We start from the raw sequence: 21,080 nt of genomic DNA on the forward strand, positions 1-21,080 counted from the left end.
CAACAGAGTGGAATCACTTCTGGCATTTCCAGGATTTGAACTCCCCACCTTCCTAGCCGGTACAGATCCCTAGCCTCAGAGCCACCACTCTGCCTGTTAATTGTCTATAAGGTTATGAAAAGTAAAAAAGTATGTGAAAAGAATAGTCCAAAGGGATTTTGAATTGAATTAATGCAAAATTTACAACACTATCGTTCTTCAGCCCATTCTGAAACACACCTGAACTTCTTTGGCTCAGTTTGAATGATCTGATAACTGCTTACTAGTGTCTGAAACTAGTTCACTTTCTCCTTCCTGAATGTTTAAAATGAATTTTGCAGAGTTTGCCAAAATTTAAGAACATTTCTGCGTTTTCACCATACTTGAGGTGAAACGAATTAAGTGCTGTTTAATCATTGCCAGTTTGTAGCTGTGCTTAGACTTGATGTCTGTCAGGTTGTTCTCATGCTTCATGTGTCCCATATTTTTAAAACCTTTGTGTCTGTTTAACATCAAAGGTATGGGCGGAGTTTGATATTTAGATTGGGAGGGGCCAGATGAACCATAAAAAGCAACTGCATTTTTTTTACAGCCACAGCAGTGCTACTACATATTTATATCATATCCCATAAATTGTTCATAATCATTAGACAGTCAAACAAAATGTCCAAACGCTAATAATGAGTTTGTCATGAAGATCTGTATACCTTATTAACAGGCCCTGCCTCTTGTAATAACCAGAGTTAGAAATCGTTATCTGCAACACTTTTTGTGAAGAAGCTTTATGCAGCTTATTTAGCTTACCCTTCTATACACCTTCTGACCAATTAATTCAATTCATGGACTTGAGCACAAATCAGCGACCACACATGGATGAAATGTCAGCTCATCACAGAGTACATTTATACACACAGGGTCGCTAATTAAGCAAAACATGTCTTTTGTCAATGTCATCATTTATTTATCTACATTGTAAGTAATATGTCATGGTATCATATTATTTTGCATTTGTAAATCTATGAAGAACAGCTTCTAAGGATAAACCAATTTAAATGGTAATGCCACTGATTCTTATTGTATACAGCACACAGCCTTAGAAAAGCAAACAGAAATATTAAAGACCCTGGCCATCCCGCACAGCCATTTTTTAACCCTACCTTGACCAGCAGATTTAAGGACAATTTGTACCATGATGCTTGCTGAACAGTCAAACATAAGAACAAATATTATACCATAACAAACACTGTGTAAGTATATAGCATATAGTATTGTGAACGCTAGGGGTCGCTGTTGCCCCTTTAGACCCAACAGACAGACACTCAGAACACCAGGTAAAAGCACCAAGAAGATTTTTAATTATTTTCTTATCTTCCAACAGTACTCCCCAAGCACCACAGCCACAATAAACAATTAATTGAACACAATAATTCTCTATTTCTCTCTATTTCCCCCTCCACACTTCCCATCAAGCTTTGTCCACCTCCACCCGACACTGGCTCACTTGCTGGGTTTTCAGCAGTCCTTTATATAGTTCTTGATCCGGAAGTGCTTTTGTTCTTCCTCCCACGTGATTTGCTAGCACTTCTGGGTCAGACGGAGAATTCAAGTTTTTCATCAGCCCGGAAGTACTTCGGGATTTCCGTCCTCATGACTCAACAGTACAGCTCCCCTGGTCCTTCCAGTGCACCCCCTGGCGGCACCCAACAGGGCTGAGCTAGTAAACTCCAAATCCCAGGATGCCCTGTGGGAATCTGGGGCACTGCTATTCTCCCAGGGAACTGAACTTTGAAAATAAAAACTGTGAGTCAAAAGCATTGAGGCAACATCTTTTCAGCAGGGACTCGAACTGGTGTAGCTAGTAAAACTGAAATTCTCAAATGATACAAAAACTGGGGAAATAGCTGACACTAAGGAGGCAGCACAAATAATTCAAGAAGCTTTAAACAAGAACTGGGCAATCACTTGGAACATTTAGTTTAATGTAAAAAAGTGCAAAGTGCCGGGCAAAAAGAATGCCAAATTATAAATACTGTACATGATGGAAGATACTGTCTTAAAGTAAGCGGCTTCTGAAAAGGATTTAGGGCTATCACATCTTTTACTACACAGTGAAGTAAAATAAATGGCAGTCCTCTCGATTTTTGTCTGCTTCTTGGTCGTCCCTGTCATTCTGTTTAAATTTAGCACATCAAGCTTTTCCTGCTGGAGTTTTGACAGCACTATTATACGTATGAGGGAGTGGTATGGGGGAACCCTTAGAGTATCGAACACACTGTTCCCAATATACTGGGAGGATATTTATTTTGGTGGAGCAATGTTTTATTGGATGGGTGGCCTGTTAAAACCAGGCCAGAAAGGAAAAGAAGGTATACGTTAACAAGAGCGTCCCCTCTCGTTCCGGGGTGATATTGCAGACCTGTGCAGAGTCTTGAAGATGTCTCCTATTCAGGTGTACATATATATTCAGGTGTGTGTGTGTGTATACTGTATATAGTCCAAGAAGTTTAATTAAGGTCACAAAGTGGGTCAGGACAGGGTTAAGATTAGGAAGAAGGTACCCTGACAGCGTTAAAGAAATACTTTACCCAAAATTTGTATTTTTATATATTTTACCCTATGTAGTTTGGAGTGGTGGCTGAGAAAAAAAGATAGTCTCACGTTTTCATGGAGATCCCTCTCCCGTTCTTTTATTGGTCAAGAATCCTGTTTTCAATTCAGACGCACTGTATTGTGGGATAGTGTCTTGCATTGGATGCTGATTTTGATGGAAGTATTAATAATATTTTAGCAAAAAATGTGTGCATTTCGCATGTTCTGAGCATCTGAATGGATACCAGAAATGTGTATTGTGTTAGATGAATTAGATAGGAATTGCTTTTCTTTTCATGGATGTTTTTCACATCATTTGTCATTGTCCATCGCTGGTCACCATTGGGTCCTGTTTAATTAGATTCTTTGCTATGTACTTTCTCCATGAAAATATGAAATTAAAATTTGTTCTCGCGCACCACTACAAACTATATGGGCTAAGTAACATAACCACTAGGTCACACTGCCTTTTTCTTTTGATAAACATGGATAAGCTTATTCATATGTTAAAGATGACCTACAGATATAGGTTGGATGAATGACAGACGGGCAGCATCCTATTATTAGAAAACAAATCCCATGTAATCTCAGCACTGATCCAGATACTGTAGATGTTCACCCACCTAGCATGACAACTACTTCAAAGTGTTTCTAGAGGACCGTATGATAATACTTATATTCATTTAGTTACATACTCACTATTAGAAGCCTTAACAGCACAAAAGACTGAAAAATTAAGCACATAATTATTGTCCACATGTTCATGTTCTTGCTGCTATTCATTCATCAGTCAATTTTTTTGAGCTGGCTTTTTATATTTCAGTATAATGGGAAACCAGAGCTTATTCTAGCATCATGGTGTGCAGGGCAGAAACCAGCCCTGGATGGGATGCCATCTTGAGCACACATCATGTAAGCTACACATGCCAGTTAAGTTGACCTGCACAATGCAACAGAGTACATAGAGGAAATCCCAAACAAAATGGGAAGGATGTACAAGCTCATCAAAGACAGAGGCTTTACATCTCATCCCTGAAGCTGTAAGGCAGCAGCACTAACCACCACACCACCATGCCAATCTAGATGGTTCCCTCTTTGAGCCAGATAATATTTCTTGCATCCCTGGAAAGGTAAAAATGGGCAGAGAAAAGAGAAAGATAGGTAGACAGATAGATATTTTCATCTCTGATCTCTTTCATCTTTTGAAACCAATTTTTCTGGTGAGAGTTGTGGTGGCAGTCCAAGTAGGTTAGCCCTTAGATTTTCCTCTCCCCAGCTCTTCCTAGAGAATTCCTAGGCGTTCCCAAGACACCCAAGAACTATAATCCTTCATGTGGGTCCAAGGTCTGCAACACGATTTTCACCCAGGGGGAAGTGCCAGGAGAAACTCAAGGGGGAGCCATCTGGTGGGTATTCTTACAACATACCCAAACCATCTCAACTGGCTCCTCTCTATCCAGTGATTCTACTCTGAGGCCTTCCTGAATTGCTCAACCTCTCACCCTATCTTGGAGTATCAGCACAGCCATCCTTTGAAGAGACCTCATTTCTGCCTCTTCTACTTGCAATCTCATTCATTCAGTCATTACCCGAAGCTCATGAACATTGGTCAGGACAGGGATATAGATGGACCAGTAAACCAAGAGATTTGTTTGTAGACTCAGCTCCCACTTCACCACAAAAAAGACCTTGACCTAGACAGACTTGGAGACTGGAGATTGGCATTGAGAATTTAGAATATTATCACTCTGGTGAGGAAGTAGCTTGAGCTCATACTGTATGGGAGGTGGGAAAGTACCAGCCAGATATAGTTAGTATGACCTTCACAGCACAGCAAGGGTTCTGATCGGAGATGTGGTATTTCTCCTACTCTGGAGCTCTCATATGTGAAAGGCCTTGTTGTTTGTGAGGATACTCACAAGCCCCCAGAAGAGGGTATGTATGCAATTGGAGTTCTCTGCAGTGGACAGATACATTTTAGTGGTATATTTGTGTGCATATATTGTGTATATAGGCTGTTATAAATTGTCAGTTAGACACTTTGGCAAGCACAAGTCTGTCATATTAACTATATGGTAGTGAATTACTAATGTTTTATCTTTCCATCTGTGTCCTTTACACATTTTTCAGGGCTGTTTAACAATTTCTCGAGTCTTTTGTTTTCACACAGACAACTGGTAATACATTTCTGATTACACAGGTGGGCATACAGGCACCTCAATAAGTTCCATTTCCAAATGTGATGGTGTGTAGCTTAGCTATTCTTATGTTCTTCCAATGTGCACTGTAAAGTGAATCAGCATACACCTTCAGACACAACCACTTCAATATAGAATGCTTTGGGTGCACTCCTTTTTGGGCAGCCTTTGCCCCATTGCTCTTTTGAAGTTGCCTGGCAACCTTAATTACAGGGCAATAACATGATAATGGAAGGAGATGTTAAAAGAGCATTCAGAGTTATTTCATACTGTGTTCACATTCATTCTTTCAAAAGACAGTCTAGCAGGAAGGCAAAAGGAAAAAAATCTGAGCCCAGAGATGAAATGTACTGTAAGTCAAAAGCACAAGCAGGGACAAATGCTATTGATCAAAAGTACCAAAAATATTTTTGTCAAATCTTGTCCTAAGGCAAATTCTATGAAATTTGAGGGAAAAAAACATATATAAAGTGTGAGGCAGCCCAGAAGTGCAAAGCTACAGCATGAAGCTTTAAAGAGTCGGCAAGGCGGCCCCAAGCTATCGAGTCGGAAGAAGAAAGAAGTACGAGGTACAGCAGGAAGCTAAAAGAAAGCGACTCCATCATCAAAGTGAAACCACCAAGCATAGACAAACTTAGCCGCTAATACACAAGCGAGGCTAGCTCATTGGCAAAACGAAACCTCAGAGGAGAGAGAAACTCGCTTAGCCGCTGATAGATAAGGGGGGTTAGCACATCCACAAAACGCTGGCTCTGCATTTCATTTTTCTTCTGACAATTTCAATATTTTCTTGGAGCCCAAGGTTTTTACAGCACAGTCTTTCACAGCTAGTATATACTGTTTATATGTCACAACAAAAGTTTATAAAAAAAATCCAAAATCTTGGAGGGAGCAAAGTATTATCTACAACTCTGACCTTTATATAGTCACATTTTTTTAGTCTTTGTTTGAGAATGTTTTACATTTTTGTTTAAATCTTACTTTTGTCACATCCTTATTTTGAAAGCTGATATAGGCAGATGATGGTTGTTGTGGGATCTTGCCTGGTTGAAAGGAGTCACCTTCTGGATACTAGCTGATAAATTACAACAGCACAAGCTCCTATGTCCGGGGCCGAGATTCAGTCAGTAAACAAGTGCTCTTAAGTCCTATCCACACTACTACATTTAGTTTAAAAATATGCAGATATTCATCTCCTTTTTCACCCTTTGTCTACATTACCTTAATGTGTTCAACCCCCAAAAATGGTGAGTTTTGAAAATGCATTTTAATGTTTACAGCTGAAAATGCAGAATTTTTTGAATATACAGATTCTAATCAAACTCTGATTGGTTGAAGTTTTTATTATGTGGCCCTTCTTTGATTAGATTTTACCCAATGCATTAGGCCAGTGTTTCTCAACCTTTAAGTATTTGCGACCCGAGTTTTCATAACAGTTTTAATCGCACCCCCCCTAAAATTTTTTGAAATGTAGATGCATATTTTATTATACCTACTTTTATCGACATTTATCTAACTCTATATTTATTGTTCTAGTATCAGAATGTAGTTTAAGTTAATTTGTTTTGGTTTCAACAGATTTTTTTTTCATATTTTTGATTCTTGTTTTCTTTTTTTCACATCTTCGCTCCCCCGTTTTTGTTACTTTGCGCCCCCCTAAGGGGGCCTGCCCACAGGTTGAGAACCACTGCATTAGGCATTTTCCCACCGCAAGAACTTTGTTTTCAGGATCCAATGAGCTCCTGTACGATGTAGGCCCTGGGCCACTTTTGTGTGTTGTGTTCCCACTACACAACAGGAACTGTAACCTTTATGGAAAATATGTGACCTGCAAATAAGTGTGATGTGGTGTGAACTGAGGCTGAGGCAAGTGTACATTCCCCTCCCAAAATGTATTGCTTCAATACGCTAGGTGTCGCGGCATATCAAGGAGGTGACTATGAAGAGTGATGAGGTGTGAAATGCAGTGGTCCATCCTCATCAATAACTCTCCAAAGTCCAAACTACTAACCGATTTGGAAGATGATGCCAGTACTTGTGGTCAACCAATCAGCAGATCTCCTCACCCAAGCTCCACCCACAATAGCTCCTGGTTATACAAAAAGTACACACCCTGAATCTGGGAGCTTAAAAATGTACCAGGAACTACCTACCAGTAACTGCAAAAGGCCCGAGGTCCTTTGGTGGGAAAGTGTGCCTATCGTCTCATTCTTTGATTGGTCATCCTTCCATGGAAGAAAATACATTATACATTTTCTATCATTTTAGTGTGGACGGAAATACTTTTGTAAACAAAGTAAAAGCCATAGTGTGAATGGAGATCATTTTTGTTTAAAAATGACATTTTAAAATGTAAATGGTGTAGTGCGGACATATCCTTAGAATGTTTTGTTTTCAATATTCTGGTTTTGATTCTTGCTCTTTCACTTTGACTCGGTCTTCATGTTGGAGTTTTGGCTATTGTGGTATTGCTGTACTTTGATAATTCATTCCTTGCAATTCTATTCTTACAATGATTGTGGTTGTTTTCTCCAATTTAGAAAAAACACATTGCAGTAAAATGAAAAGTTTTGCCTAAAATTGTATTTCTTATTTTATTTCTATTTCTTGTTTAATTTCTGAAAGAAGCATGCATCTCCTGGTTAACTGCTTATTAACACCAGAGCAATGCTCTCTAATATGTAGTGTAAGTAGGCCACCTGGGATGGTCAGTTTCAGAAAAAAAAAATGCATGGTGGGCATCTGAGGTTCAGATTTTTCAGGCCCTTTTCTGTTTTCATTAATAGCATAACACTGATGATATCATCATGGTTGATTTTTGTGGGTAAGCCATCATGGCAAAGAGTCACAACACCATTGCAACACCAAGTTTATCAAGAAAATAAAATACTTTTGAAATTCTAAGAATCTCAAAAGTCAAACAAATAATATTTGAACGTAGGATAAAATGTATTTGAATTTAAAAATTGCAATAGAAATGCATATCAAAACAACATGTTACCAGAAATACAAGCTTCCCTCCTGAGCTACCTTCCAAGTGTGAGCTCCCACTGGGACACTTCATAAGTAACTTAGTTTTCCGAATCATGTGCCTAATTTTGATGTAAGACCGACTACTGTAATGCCTACCTAGCATGAGGCAGAAGAGTGATGTAGAGAGGATCGGGAGATGGTAGGTAAGTCCTTAAAACAAAGCAAAGTCAAAACCAAGAAAATTGATAAATCTCTTGTCAAAATCTAAACGCTAAAGTCAACTCATAAATAGAAAACAGCGAGACATTTTTAGCAACCACACACCTAGAATGCACACTAACTTGTCTGGATTATTTTCACAATCTCGAACGCATAAGCCATGTGGTGCGGGTTGTTTAAAGTGTCGGACAATGCCAGACCCTTAGCTTTGTATTTGAAGTGATGCTTCAAATTAGCTTTTTTGTGGATCAAAGCGACAGTGACCCCGTATTTCTCCCAACTCTGAATGGTGTGCCAGTCCATTGTAGGCTTCATATAGGCACACTCACTCACACAGGGCCAATTTAGAATCTCATAATATAATAATAATAATAATAATAATAATATAATAATAATAATAATAATAATAATTCAACATAACAGGTGACCTTACCCAATTCATCTAAGTTAAAAATATTTTTTATTACCAAAATATTTCTGATAATGAACAAATCACCACATTAACAGATCTTTCATTTATCACAACTGCCACTGGAAAAAAGTAGTAGCTGCGTCTCTGAAATAGAAGACCTTCTTACCCATCTTTATGGGGTCAGGTCACAGAAGGCCAGCATGTGTGTAAGACAATCTTGAAGCAGATGCCAGTCCATCGCTGACCACACATACTGATTAAAAGCATGTCTTTCGGCTGTGGAGAAACACAATAACAGTTTTGTAATATTTCTCATGTTTATTTTGTCTTGAGTACTAAAGTGCCCTTTTACTTGGCATTATGTAAAGCAGCCATTTTTGATGCACTTGGTATTCTACAGTATATTTATTATTTTGTATCCTTACTAATAAAATCTGTGTAGTAGAGGCCACTGCACTTGCCTGCTAATAAGAATTTTCATTTATTATTCTACTTAATATCAACAGGTTATGTGTAATTTGGAGAGAAATGGCTGAAAGAAAGACAACGGGATAGAGAATTAGAGGGGGCATGGCTAACAAGTGAAAGACATGGAATCTAATGAGCAAATGTAGGTGTGTAGGTGATGGACTGGCACCTCATTCCCAATTGGCTCCTACCACATATGAGCAACTGTTAAGATCGCCGCCACCCACAACTGGATTAAGCAGGTTTAATAATGGAAGGATGAATGGATTTTGACTGGCTGGCATAAACAGGCTGTAACTCGTGGGTGCTGGTCCCGTTTTACATAACTTTTAGAGCTGGTAATCCAGGAGTTACTTCACCAGGGGGCAAACACTGGGGCTTCTGAGAGATGGCAACAAGGATCCTTAAACAGGAACTTGTCTAACTGAAAAAAGGCAGACAGTTCAAGATCAGACAACAGGCTTTTAATTAGAAGATAAGGAAGAGAACTACAGCAATGCCCAAGAAATGCCAAAAGACACAGCAGTCTTGCAACTGCTGGACTTTGAGTGGAGTTTATAAGGCAAGAGTTGACTCAAAAATTAACACAAAGATGTGGTGTAAATGGCCTTCCCTTTATTGTGTTTCCAGCAGGGTGGTGGAGAGCAGCAGCCCATTGACAGGAAGGAAGGGTGACCAGAAAAAGAAGAAGAAAGAAAAGGAAGACAAGGAGGGGAGTGAGACAAATAAGGTGGTGGGTGGGGTGTGCAGGCGGTGTAGAGGCAGGCCAGGTGGGGCTGAGAGGTGTTTATCATTTTGTGTTTGCCACCACCTGTTCATAAATATATATCTGTTCAGTTTGGCAGCTGTGGTGTCTGAGTCTCCAAGTGGTAATTAAAAGGCAGGTGGGACTGCGCTCTGTCTATATATCTATACTAATAAAAGGCAAAGCCCTCACTCACTCACACACTCACTCATCACTAATTCTCCAACTTCCCGTGTAGGTAGAAGGCTGAAATTTGGCAGGCTTATTCCTTACAGCTTACTTACAAAAATTAAGCAGGTTTCATTTTGAAATTCTACACGTAACGGTCATAACAGTCGACAACATCCGCCATGTTGAACTTTCTTATTTATGGCCCCATCTTTACAAAATTTGATAGGTGGCTTCCCTGCGCTAACTAAAACCGATTTACGTACTTATTTCAGTGTTATGACACCACTGTCTGCCGCCATATTGAACTTTCCAACGTCACTAATTCCCCAACTTCCCGTGTAGGTAGAAGGCTGAAATTTGGCAGGCTCATTCCTTATAGATTAGTTACAAAAGTTAAGCAGGTTTCATTTCGAAATTCTACGTGTAACGTTCATAACGGTTGACAACGTTCGCCATGTTAAACTTTCTTATTTATGGCCCCATCTTCACGAAATTTGGTAGGCGGCTTCCCTGCGCTAACCGAAACCAATGTACGTACTTATTTCAGTGGTGTGATGCCACTGTCGGCCGCCATATTGAACTTTTCAACGGTCTTTGTTACTTATGGGCCCATCTTCAAGAAATTTTGTACACGGGTTCACAACGCTAACTGAATCCTACTTACGTACATATATACATCCATAGCCTGCAGCTCGGTCACTGTGTGAGGCGGCGTTGGGTCCCCCATCCCAACGTTGTTGGCTGGCTGCCTGCCTATATAAGGCCGTCCGTCGCTCCAGTCTCTACATTCCCTTCCTTGCTTCGCCGCGGGATTCACGTCTCCCTGCTGATAACTACAGCCTTTTTATTTAATCCACGGCTTCTCCGCTGTTTTATTGTTCATTTATTACGATTATAGTTATTGTGTAGGCATTTTAGACTTACTTTACATTGTTCAGGTACTCATTTCCTTTATCATTCCAACCGTACCCCCATTAACATGTCTATCCAGGTAATCACCATCGATCAAAGAACTGTCACTTACTGAGTGGTTTCCATGTCCGGAGATGGCACCTACCTTTTCCATTCTCTTTGTTGCATATTGCACGGCCATATCAGGCTCACTCTTGATATCCGGAGGAACATTGTGTCTTATGTATTGAATGACTGGGACAGGTTCAAGGTGTGGACTGATGACGGTACAGGAGATAATTATACTACACAGGAGCACTAGAAGAGTGAAATGCTTAAGCCCTTCACCTATGGTTCTGCATGTGAGTTGATGGCTGCCGCTGAATTGTTCGATTGTCGCTTTCAAGTGTACCGAAATGGCCAAATATTTTACACCTTTCGACAACCGCCAATGCCTCTTAAACATCTTAGATTGACAGGTGACAATTTCAGTAGTGGACACTTTGATGTTTATGAATGTTTAAACTCTCAAAAGCTGGATGTGAAGTTATCGATGAAACTGGTTGTATACTTACAACGCTTGACAGATGCTGAATGTCACTTCAACACAAGTCCTACAAATACTGTCGTAATTGAAACAAACCATGAAACTCATGCTCAAGAGTAAGCTCAGCGCACAGCTTGGTCATATTACAACTGGAGGGCCGAACTCACAATGTGGTATACAAAGAGATCCTTAACAAATAATTATTGGATATATTATCCCTCAGTTTAAAAAGGTTTAATTTTCTTCTTAATAAAAATTTTAAGGCAGTACTTCGCCGCTGCGAAGCGCGGGTATTTTGCTAGTTTATATATATATACTCAACACTCTGGGGTTTCCAACAATCCTTTATAGTCCTTGACCCAGAAGTGCTTCTGATCCCTCAGTCCATGTGATTACCCAGCACTTCCGGATCAGGTGAAAACTCCTCTTTTTCTTCAACCCGGAAGTATGTCATTTTTTCTGCCCATGTGACTGGGACGTACTTCTGGGCTGTAGGGAAAATATTCCTTGAGCCTCCCTGTGGCATCCTCTGGCGGCCCCCATGGTATCTAGCAGGGCTGTGAAGGAAAACTCCATTGTCCAGAATTCCCTGCTGACATTTGGGGTACCTCCATCTGGTGGCCTGGGGGTATTGGCCGGGATGAATGGCCGGCCATATACCACAATATATATATATATATATATATATATATATATATATATATATATATATATATATATAAACAGACAATGTCATTTTTTAAAAATGCTAATATGGCTTCTTAGGTTTTTGAGTTGCATTCAAATCTCAAGACTGGATGAAAAAAGATAAGGGAACTGACTAGTCTGCTCTACAAGGAGCATGAGGGGCATTCTCTAGATAGAGTATCTTGGTAAAATGTGTGTTTCACTTTGTTTTACAGAGGAATGATGAGGAGGCTGTGGTTGACAGAGGCGGCACTCGTTCAATTCTGAAGACGCATTTTGAAAAAGAAGAACTGGAAGGTAGGAGGACACATGAAGTGTTGCTTCCAGAATCTAATTCTGCAGCTACAGGAGAATGAGCATCAATCAGTCACTTAATCAGTTGTTCAATCGGTCAAACGATCACTCGTCCATTCACTTATTCCATCAGCTTCTCATTCAATCAATCAATCAATAAATCAATTGCTCAATTATTGATTGATTGATTAATTAATTGATTTATTCATTCAGTCAGTCAGTAGTCAGTAAGTTAGTCATCCATTTCATTATTCTAACATCTCAATCAATCAATCAATCAATCAATTCCTCAGTCACTTATCCATTCAGTTTTTCTATCAGCTGTTTAGTCAAACAATCAATGAATACATTAAGTGTTCAATCAATAAATCAATAATCAGGATATCAATCAATCAGTCAGTCAGTCACCCATGCCATTATTCTACCAGCTGTTCAATCACTCATTCAGTCAGTTATTCCATCATCTTTTCAGTCAATCAATCAATTAAAAAAATAATTGTTCAACCAATTTATCAGTCAGGATATCAATCATTCAGTCAGTCAGTTACCAATTCCATTATTCTACCAAATCAATCAATCAATCAGTCAACTCTTCAGTCATTCAATCACTCGTTCAGTGAATCAATTAATTAGTCACTCATTCAGTTAAGTTAGTCAATAATTTGGTCAAGCAATCAATCAATCAAGCAATCAGTCATTGAGTAATTCAATCAGTTAATCATTCCATCAACAACAACATTTATTTATATAGCACATTTTCATACAAACAATGTAGCTCAAAGTGCATTACATGATTTAGAGAAAAAAGACAATAAATAAGAATTAAAATTAGGGAACACTAATTAAAATAGAATAAAAGTAAGGTCCAATGACCAGGGAGGGCAGAAAAAACAAACAAAAAAAAAAAAACAAACAAAATCTGCAGGGGTTCCAGGCCACTAGACCACTCGGCCCCCTCTAGGCATTCTACCCAACATCAATGATTTCAATCAGTCCTCATTGTATTCAGGGTTTTCATGGAAGAATTTGATTATGACAGTCATGTGGACTTCTGGCCTTTAATCCATCAATGTAGGGACTGCATGGTGCTTTGATCAGGTGGTGGGGGTGCAGATCGCCACCACAGAAAACCAGAAAAAAGAACAGAAGAGAAAGGGGTTAATGTGGATTTTAGAGCCACCATGAATAATAATGATAATTAAGTGAGCATCAGGATTAAACTAAGATGAAGCTATCAGAAAGTCATTTTAAAGTAATATGTTTTTAGCAGTGTGTTAAAATGCTCTACTGTATTAGCCTGGCAAGTTCCTATTGGCAAGCTGTTCCAGATTGTAGGCGCATAACAGCAGAAGGCTGCCTCGTCACTTCATTTAAGTTTAGCTCTTGGAATTCTAAGTAGACACTCATTTGAAGATCTAAGGTTACGATTCGGAGTGTAAGGTGTAAGACATTCTGAAATATAAGATGGAGCGAGATGATTTAAGGCTTTGTAAACCATAAGCAGTATTTTAAAGTCAATTCTAAATGACACAGGTAACCAGTGTAGTGACATCAAAACTGGAGAGATTTTCTTTTCCTAGTTAGTATTCTAGCAGCTGCATTCTGCACTCGTTGCAATCAATTGATGTCTTTTTTGGGTAGTCCTGAGAAGAGTGTGTTACAGTAATCTAGCCGACTGAAAACAAAAGGGTGAACTAACTTTTGCTATATTTCTTAAGTGAAAAAATGCTGTCCTGGTAATCTTATTAATATGTGATTTAAAGTTCAGGTCAGAGTCAATAGTTACCCCTAAATTCTTTACCTCCCTCTTGACTTTTAATCCTAATGCATCCAGTTTATTTCTAATAACCTCATTATGTCCATTATTACCAATCACTCAAATTTGTTTTCTCTTTATTTAGTTTGAGAAAATTAGTACTCATACATTTGGAAACACAAGTGAGACATTGTGTCAGTGAATCAAGAATGTTGAGGTCATCAGGTGCTATTGATAAATACAGCTGCATGTCATCAGCATAGCTGTGGTAGCTCACGTTATGCCTTAAAATAATCTGACCTAACGGAAGCATGTAAATCGAAAAGAGCAGCAGACCCAAGATAGAGCCTTGTGGAATACCTTTAGAATATCATGGGTCTTTGAAGTATAATTACCAAACTATAACTAACAAAGAATTATCTACCCACCAAGTAGGTTTCAAACCAATTTAAGACCCTGCCAGAGAGGCCCACCCATTGACTAAGGTGATTTCTAAGAATATTGTGATCAATGGTATCAAATGCGGCACTCAGATCTAAGAGGATGAGAACAGATAAATGGCCTCTGTCTGCATTTACCTGCAAGTCATTTACTACTTTAACGAGTGCAGTATCTGTACAGTGATTTTTTCTGAAACCCGACTGAAACTTATGAAGAATGGCATGTTTATTGAGGTGATCATTTAGCTGCATAATGACTGCCTTCTGTAGAATTTTATTTAAGAAAGACAGGTTAGAAATAGGTCAGACAATTTCAAAAGCAGAGGAGTCAACATTATTTTTCTTGAGTAGGAGTTTAACTACAGCAGTCTTAAGACAGTCTGGGAAGACCCCCGTATCTAATGAAGAGTTTACTATGTCAAGAATACTATCGATCAGTCATTCATTTTGCTATGAATTAACACAAATGGAGGGACAAAAAAAAAAAAAGTTTGACTAAAGTTATTTCTTGGATGGCAAAAACAAAGCTGAAATTGTAAAAATAAATACAAAAGGTTTAATTGAAAAACACAAAAACAAATCAAAAGCACAAAAAAGAAACAGAAGATACAAAAACACAAAACAGAAAAATTATATCTGAAAATGGTAGAATAAATCAGAAAAGGTTAAAACAAACAAAAACACAGAAAAAAAAACAGAAAATGCTAAGACAAAAGGGAAGTGCAGTATAGTAGTAATCATTACTTATATGTGGTTTTGTTTATTTCATGTGTTTTTATTTTCTTAACTCTGGGATTCAGTTTATGTGGTTTATTTTACTTTTTGGCTTATTTGATGCCCGTCATGTTTTCGCGATATCTGCGTAGAATGTGTTGTGACGCTGATGGTATGGCCGCTGATGTCATGAGCTATAAGATGACTTTACATACTCCACGCTTTGAGTCTCATTAGTGGCAGTTTATTGTTTCAAGTAGGCCCTAGCACACAGGTTTGTTTTCAGGTTTCTGACTTCTTTTTGATTTTGACTCTTGATTTACGTTTTTAATTTCGACTTCCCTGTTCTGACTTTTTGCTATTCTTAATTATGACTTTGTCTAAAAATAATCTTTTGATCTTGTGATTCTCACAATAATTTTTAGGCACATGGCATCTCTTTTAACAAAATGAAATCACAAGCAAACCAACAACACACAACCAATGGAAAGTGCAACAACAAATCGGAAAACACAAATGCAAACTGAGAAACACAAAAACATATTAGAAAAAAATGCAGCAAACCAACAAGAAAACCAAAAAAGCATCACGCAAATCAAATTGAAGAACACAAAGAAAAACGCCAACCCGGGCCTCAAGGGGCACTGTGGTGAAAGAGAGAAACCTGAAAGATTCAGTAAAACATATAAAACAAAACTCCAAGCAGACATTGTGGGGAAAAGTTTTTAAAGTATTACAAATGTTCATGTGACAAATATTTTGTTCTTGTTGGTAGGGAGGCCATACACCCTTCACTATAAAAGTGACTTGATGAACAAAAAAAAAAAAGTCTGATTTTAGCATTGCATTTATTTTATGTAATGACTGCACAAGCCGATGGATTTATAATAAGGAAGGAATTAGGAGTTGTTACATAATAGTAATAATGAGCTGAGGTCGACACCAGGAGGATGAGATTCAAATACACAAAGATATGCAACAGAATTGTAAATTGAGAGATGAAGTGTCAAAAACCAGAAAATTTCACATAACCGAAGCCAAAAAGACCCAGTTCAAAGTCAAAGAACAATCTGCAGCCAGAGAGAACCTTATCAACAATGGCACTAGAGTTTTAAATTTTGAACTTGTCACAAACTAGGACACTGACCTTTATACCATAACCATAATTACATAATGCATTGCACACTCACAGACGTCTAGCCAAGCAACACCTTGGCAATCCTGTATTATAAACAGCAAACAATTGTATTGGTAAACCCAACTGCTTTTCATTCCAGTGAAATTTGTGTCCTTGTGACAAGAAGAAAAGTGTTTAGCTGTGTCCGGAGGTCTTCAATGCATTCATTCCACACGTGTGTGTTTCTGCCAGTTAGTGTTTACTCTCAGTTGTGTGAAGTCTGCTGTTTTGCTCACTACTACCTTGTATTGTAAAACTTTCTGTTTTAGACAAAAGTAACTTAAAAGTAAAGAGACTGCTTTTTATTTTTTCAGCATTTTTGCCACAACCTGACCACCCGTTCAATTGTGAAGAACTTCTGTCTACATTTTATCATTTGTGGTTTTACACAGTCTGATCTTTTTGTTTGAGCAGCTCATGTTTTATTTGCGCACTGCCCTGTTGTTTGCACTTGTTGTTTCTGATTGTTCATGTTTTTCAATTTGTTTATCTGGTTCATTTTTGCACTTTCCACAGGTTTTTGCTCTAGTGTTTATATTTCCCATGTATTCTTATATTTTCAGATTCATTTTTACATGTTTCCATTTCATTTTATTTGCATTTTTGTTTAATTTTGTCTTTTATAGTTTGTTATAGTTGATTTGATGCTTTCTGATTTGTTTTGACCAGCTTATGTTTATGGTTATTTTCTATGTCTTTTTCATTTAGTTTTTATTTTGAAATATTTAGTTTATTTTTGGTTATTTTTGTTAATATTATCATGTTCATTTATCCTTTTGTTGATCTATTTAATGTATTACTGTTTTTGTTGAGGTTAACAATATTTATGAACTGTACTTTGTGGGTGGTACTCCAGGAAGTGGGGCCACTTGTCCATCACAGTTGAGGGGCTGCTCCCAGTCCTATAAAGTCTTTTGGGATATGCAGTCCCTTGCGGTTCATTGTATATGCTTTGGAGGTGAGTTTTGTTAGCTGTGCTACTTCATTTTTCTTTGCAGGTTATTTTTGACCTTTTTGATTCTCTTTATTGGGTTGCGCTGTTAGATTAAAGTGTGTTTGATCTGGATTGCTTTTTAGGCAAATTCTTTTTACCATTTTTTGACAATTTTTTGAGTGTTTTGTAATTTTGCAATATTTGTTTATAAATCCTGCGGTGAGCTGGTGCTGCCCGGGGTTTTGTAATTTTGCAATATTTGTTTATAAATCCTGCGGTGAGCTGGTGCTGCCCGGGGTTTTTTTCCTACCTTGCACCCAGCGTTGGCTGGGTTTGGCTCAGGCAGACCCCCGTGACCCTGTAGTTAGGATATAGCGGGTTGGATAATGGATGGATGGATGGATGTTTGTAAATCCTCTTTTATAAAGGTTATGGTGGGATTTGTGTCTGTTCAAGCTGGAGTTTCACGGTACTCCCTCTTGTGAGATATATTTCAATACATTTCAGAGTGTCTTTCGCATTTTGAACTTTAAAAGCTTATTTGAATTCTAGTCAGGCCATAAACCTCCTAGTCTCCTAGATCAGGCTTGCCTTGGAGGAGATTTGTTTCTTGGGGCTTTTTGGAGTTATCACTCCTTCGCTATTTTGTGGAGCCAGATGGCTAAAAATATAACACTTAATGAAACAAATGAAAAAGTGGGAAAAGGCAAGAACTAAAGATAAGTCAGGAGTTTAATTGAATAAGCACAGACGTGTAAACAAGGGGAAACAAAAAAGAAATAGGAAATCACTAATATTACATTTAATAGATTCTTTTGCCACTACATAAATGTTACTCTAGTTGTCATGTTTAAATAGACAGATCAATAGATAAAAAGATAATTCATCTGTCCCCTTGGGGACACATAAGCATTTCTGACTTGGATACTGGAGAGCTGCTGCTGTCAATAATGGGCTTACTGGTAGCAGTAATACATTCATTTATTAACAAAGATTTATCTTTGAACTCTAAGCATCTGTTGTCTGTCTGTTTTATAGTATATTGTCTATTTATTTATCTATCAGAAATAGTTGCCATATGACTTATAATGTCTAAAATGTGAGAGAAGGGGGCCACGAGCATACTGAGCACCTGGAGGACCTGCCCGTTTCCATTCTCTCATTCTCTCCTTTAAGTGCCAGTCAGTATTCCAGGAGAAGCAAGAGAACATGACACAGGAGAAGATCTGCTGACAATGGACAGTAGAAGTATGGCGAGCCAAGCCATGTTCCCTTCATATGGAATATCTTCAGAAAAACAAGCACCCTTAATGGAGGAGGGCGTCCCTGCAGGTTATTGCACACTCAGCCGTTACATTGTGCAGGTGGCACTTTAATGTAGTATCAGTAAAGCAGAGTGTGTAGGTTGCTTGCAGCCACAAACAAGACATGATGGCATAATTACAAGCTTACACTTTGCCACGGGGGTTGCTGTTTTTCTCACAGATGTGATGAGGCATTTAAAAAGCCTAAAGGAAGCTCAGGCTGTACATTTCAACTCCTGAACAAATGTCAGTGGTGGTCCTGCCTTAAAGCTTTCCTGCTCAAATGTTTCACAATTAAAAAATCAAATGTTATATGACTTTATATCAATGTTTTCCTGAGTTAGATACATTTTTTTATTTGTTCTTTCATTCAGTTACAGTAAGTAGCCAGCAGATCTGCAGATCACATTTCCTACCACCATTTCTTTACTCTAATAGAACTGATAATGGCTACAAAGCTTAAAGGGCATTCTGAGTATCTGACAGGACAAAAATGAAATGTATCAATCTTTACTGACTATAGCACTGTCAGCAACCAAAATCGGACTTGGACCCATTGAAGTGAGAGGAAAAGAGGAAGATCTAAGAGAAGGTTTATGGATGTGGTAAGAGAGGACATGAAGGTGACGGGGGTAACAGAGCAAGATGACAAGGACAAGAAGATATGGAAGAAGATGCTCTGCTGTGGTGAACCCTAACGGGGGCAGCTGAAAGAAGAAGAGGAAGATGACGGTGGATTGGATTCTTGAGGCAGCAACACTCTTCACTGCTCAACTGTGCTGCCCCAACAATTTGCATCAGCCACTGGGTGGCATCAACAATGAGTCACAAACATTATGAGCTGGCACTCCACCATTAAAACGAGCAGCTTCAGCACAAGCTACAGAGGAGGCTATAAAAACAGTAAGTCTGTGAAATTCATCTAAAAATCCCAGCTATTACAGCAACAGCAAGGACTGTGGGCTACCTACAGAGTAATGTAAAGAGTGAGAGTCCATTTGTCTGTGCCAGTGAGCACTGGTGCAGCTCTACGAAACAGAAAAAGAAAATGCATCATCTTAAGGGTTTATTTTGGACCATCTGATCCGCAATAAGGCTTACATGGTGAGGTATTGCTGCTTACCAAACAAAAAAAAAAGTTCTTCAGGTGCACTTGTACCCACTGAGGCCCAGGTGGAACAAGGCCTGATCAGATTACCTTTTAAAAGGCTTTGGGTCACAGCAAATCAAAGGCCACACTCAGTCAGTTTTTGATATATTCCAGAATCTCCCAACAACAAGGGAGAGGACCATTGGCATGTCACAGACAGATGTATCATGTGCCAGCTTCGTTGCAACTGCAAAGATTTCAGCACACCAGACCAGACCAGAGAAGGATGAACATCTCAGACTGTTATGATTTGCAGGCTCAAAAAACTCAACAAAAGACTTCATAACCATAAGTAGGCCATTAAATCCAAAGTAAGGCAAGCCTTGAAACTGAAACTTAGGTGTGAGTTCTGCATTTTTATACCGGGGAAAGATTGTAAAAACTCTTCCCTATTATAATAAAGCTATTAAAATATTCAAAATAATCTGAAAAAGAAGTGAATTAAAAATTTAAAAAGCAAATACAAAATGTTACGGCAAAACAAAAATGTACAAAATACAAATCTATAAACCGGCATTCAAAATCCATTCAGAAGTGAATATGTCCATAAACCAAAGAATCATAAAGAACTTGCAATTTTCAAATATAAAAATCCCGAATCCAGGAATAAAACTCAAGCAACATAAGTAGGAAAAGTAAAGCTTCATGTATATTATGAGAGGGAGCAGTCTCCATAGCTGCAGTGTTAGGAGGCCCTGCTTCCTTTAGCTCAATATACAATACTAGCCAACGCCCGCCGTAGCATACGGTGGTGTAAGAATAGGAACGGAAAATGGTGAGAAAGGAATTCAGAAATCAAGAAGAAAGAAATACTTCTTGAAAGACGCAGTTGTGAATATGTGTTTTGCTGGAGACGATTTGTGTCAAGAAATAACCCACTGATAGGAACAAGCAGTTGCCAGATTCTGGAATAGAGATGACATTGTACAAAAACCCATCGACAGAAAAGATACTGTCGTTCATTTTATAACAAAGGCTTTGGAAACAACCGTCGCAGTATAACGAAAATAGCAAGGAACAAAACCAATGCCAATGGTCGAGAGAGTACCTTCCAGTAGCAGGCTATGGAAAAGACTCCCAGGCGCACACATGGCTGAAGTGATAGGTCACGCGGTCAGGCTAGATATAGGGCGGTGACGTGACATCAATGGGGTCATGAGAGAGGCACGGGGAACGCGGTAGTCTGAAGGAGGAATAGGAATCGAGAAAAGTGGTGTGGGGGTGTATGAGAGGCCGCAGGCAGTGTGGGGAAGGGTTTGAAAGAGGAGGAATAGAAATCGAGAAATGCCGTGTGGGCTGCGTGGCGGGGGGGACCGGTTTTAAAGAGGAAACAGGACGAACCAGAATAGAAATATGTATAAGAGATAATATATAATATCATTAACATAATGAGACAAAGTAAAATAATAAACACAATATTAGCTAAAAATTA

At 38.6% G+C, this 21,080-nt stretch overlaps 1 protein-coding gene across 1 annotated transcript in view; it reads left to right on the plus strand.

The window, feature by feature from the left end:
• LOC120531773 (sodium-driven chloride bicarbonate exchanger-like) overlaps window positions 1–21,080 on the plus strand; it is a 337,177-nt gene that overhangs the window by 141,668 nt on the left and 174,429 nt on the right. Inside the window, 1 exon segment of the mRNA XM_039757493.1 lies at window positions 12,095–12,176. Coding sequence (XP_039613427.1) covers window positions 12,095–12,176 — 82 coding nt within the window.

The sequence above is a fragment of the Polypterus senegalus genome, chromosome 6, assembly GCF_016835505.1.
Source record: "Polypterus senegalus isolate Bchr_013 chromosome 6, ASM1683550v1, whole genome shotgun sequence".
In the NCBI taxonomy this organism is placed as follows: domain Eukaryota; kingdom Metazoa; phylum Chordata; class Cladistia; order Polypteriformes; family Polypteridae; genus Polypterus; species Polypterus senegalus.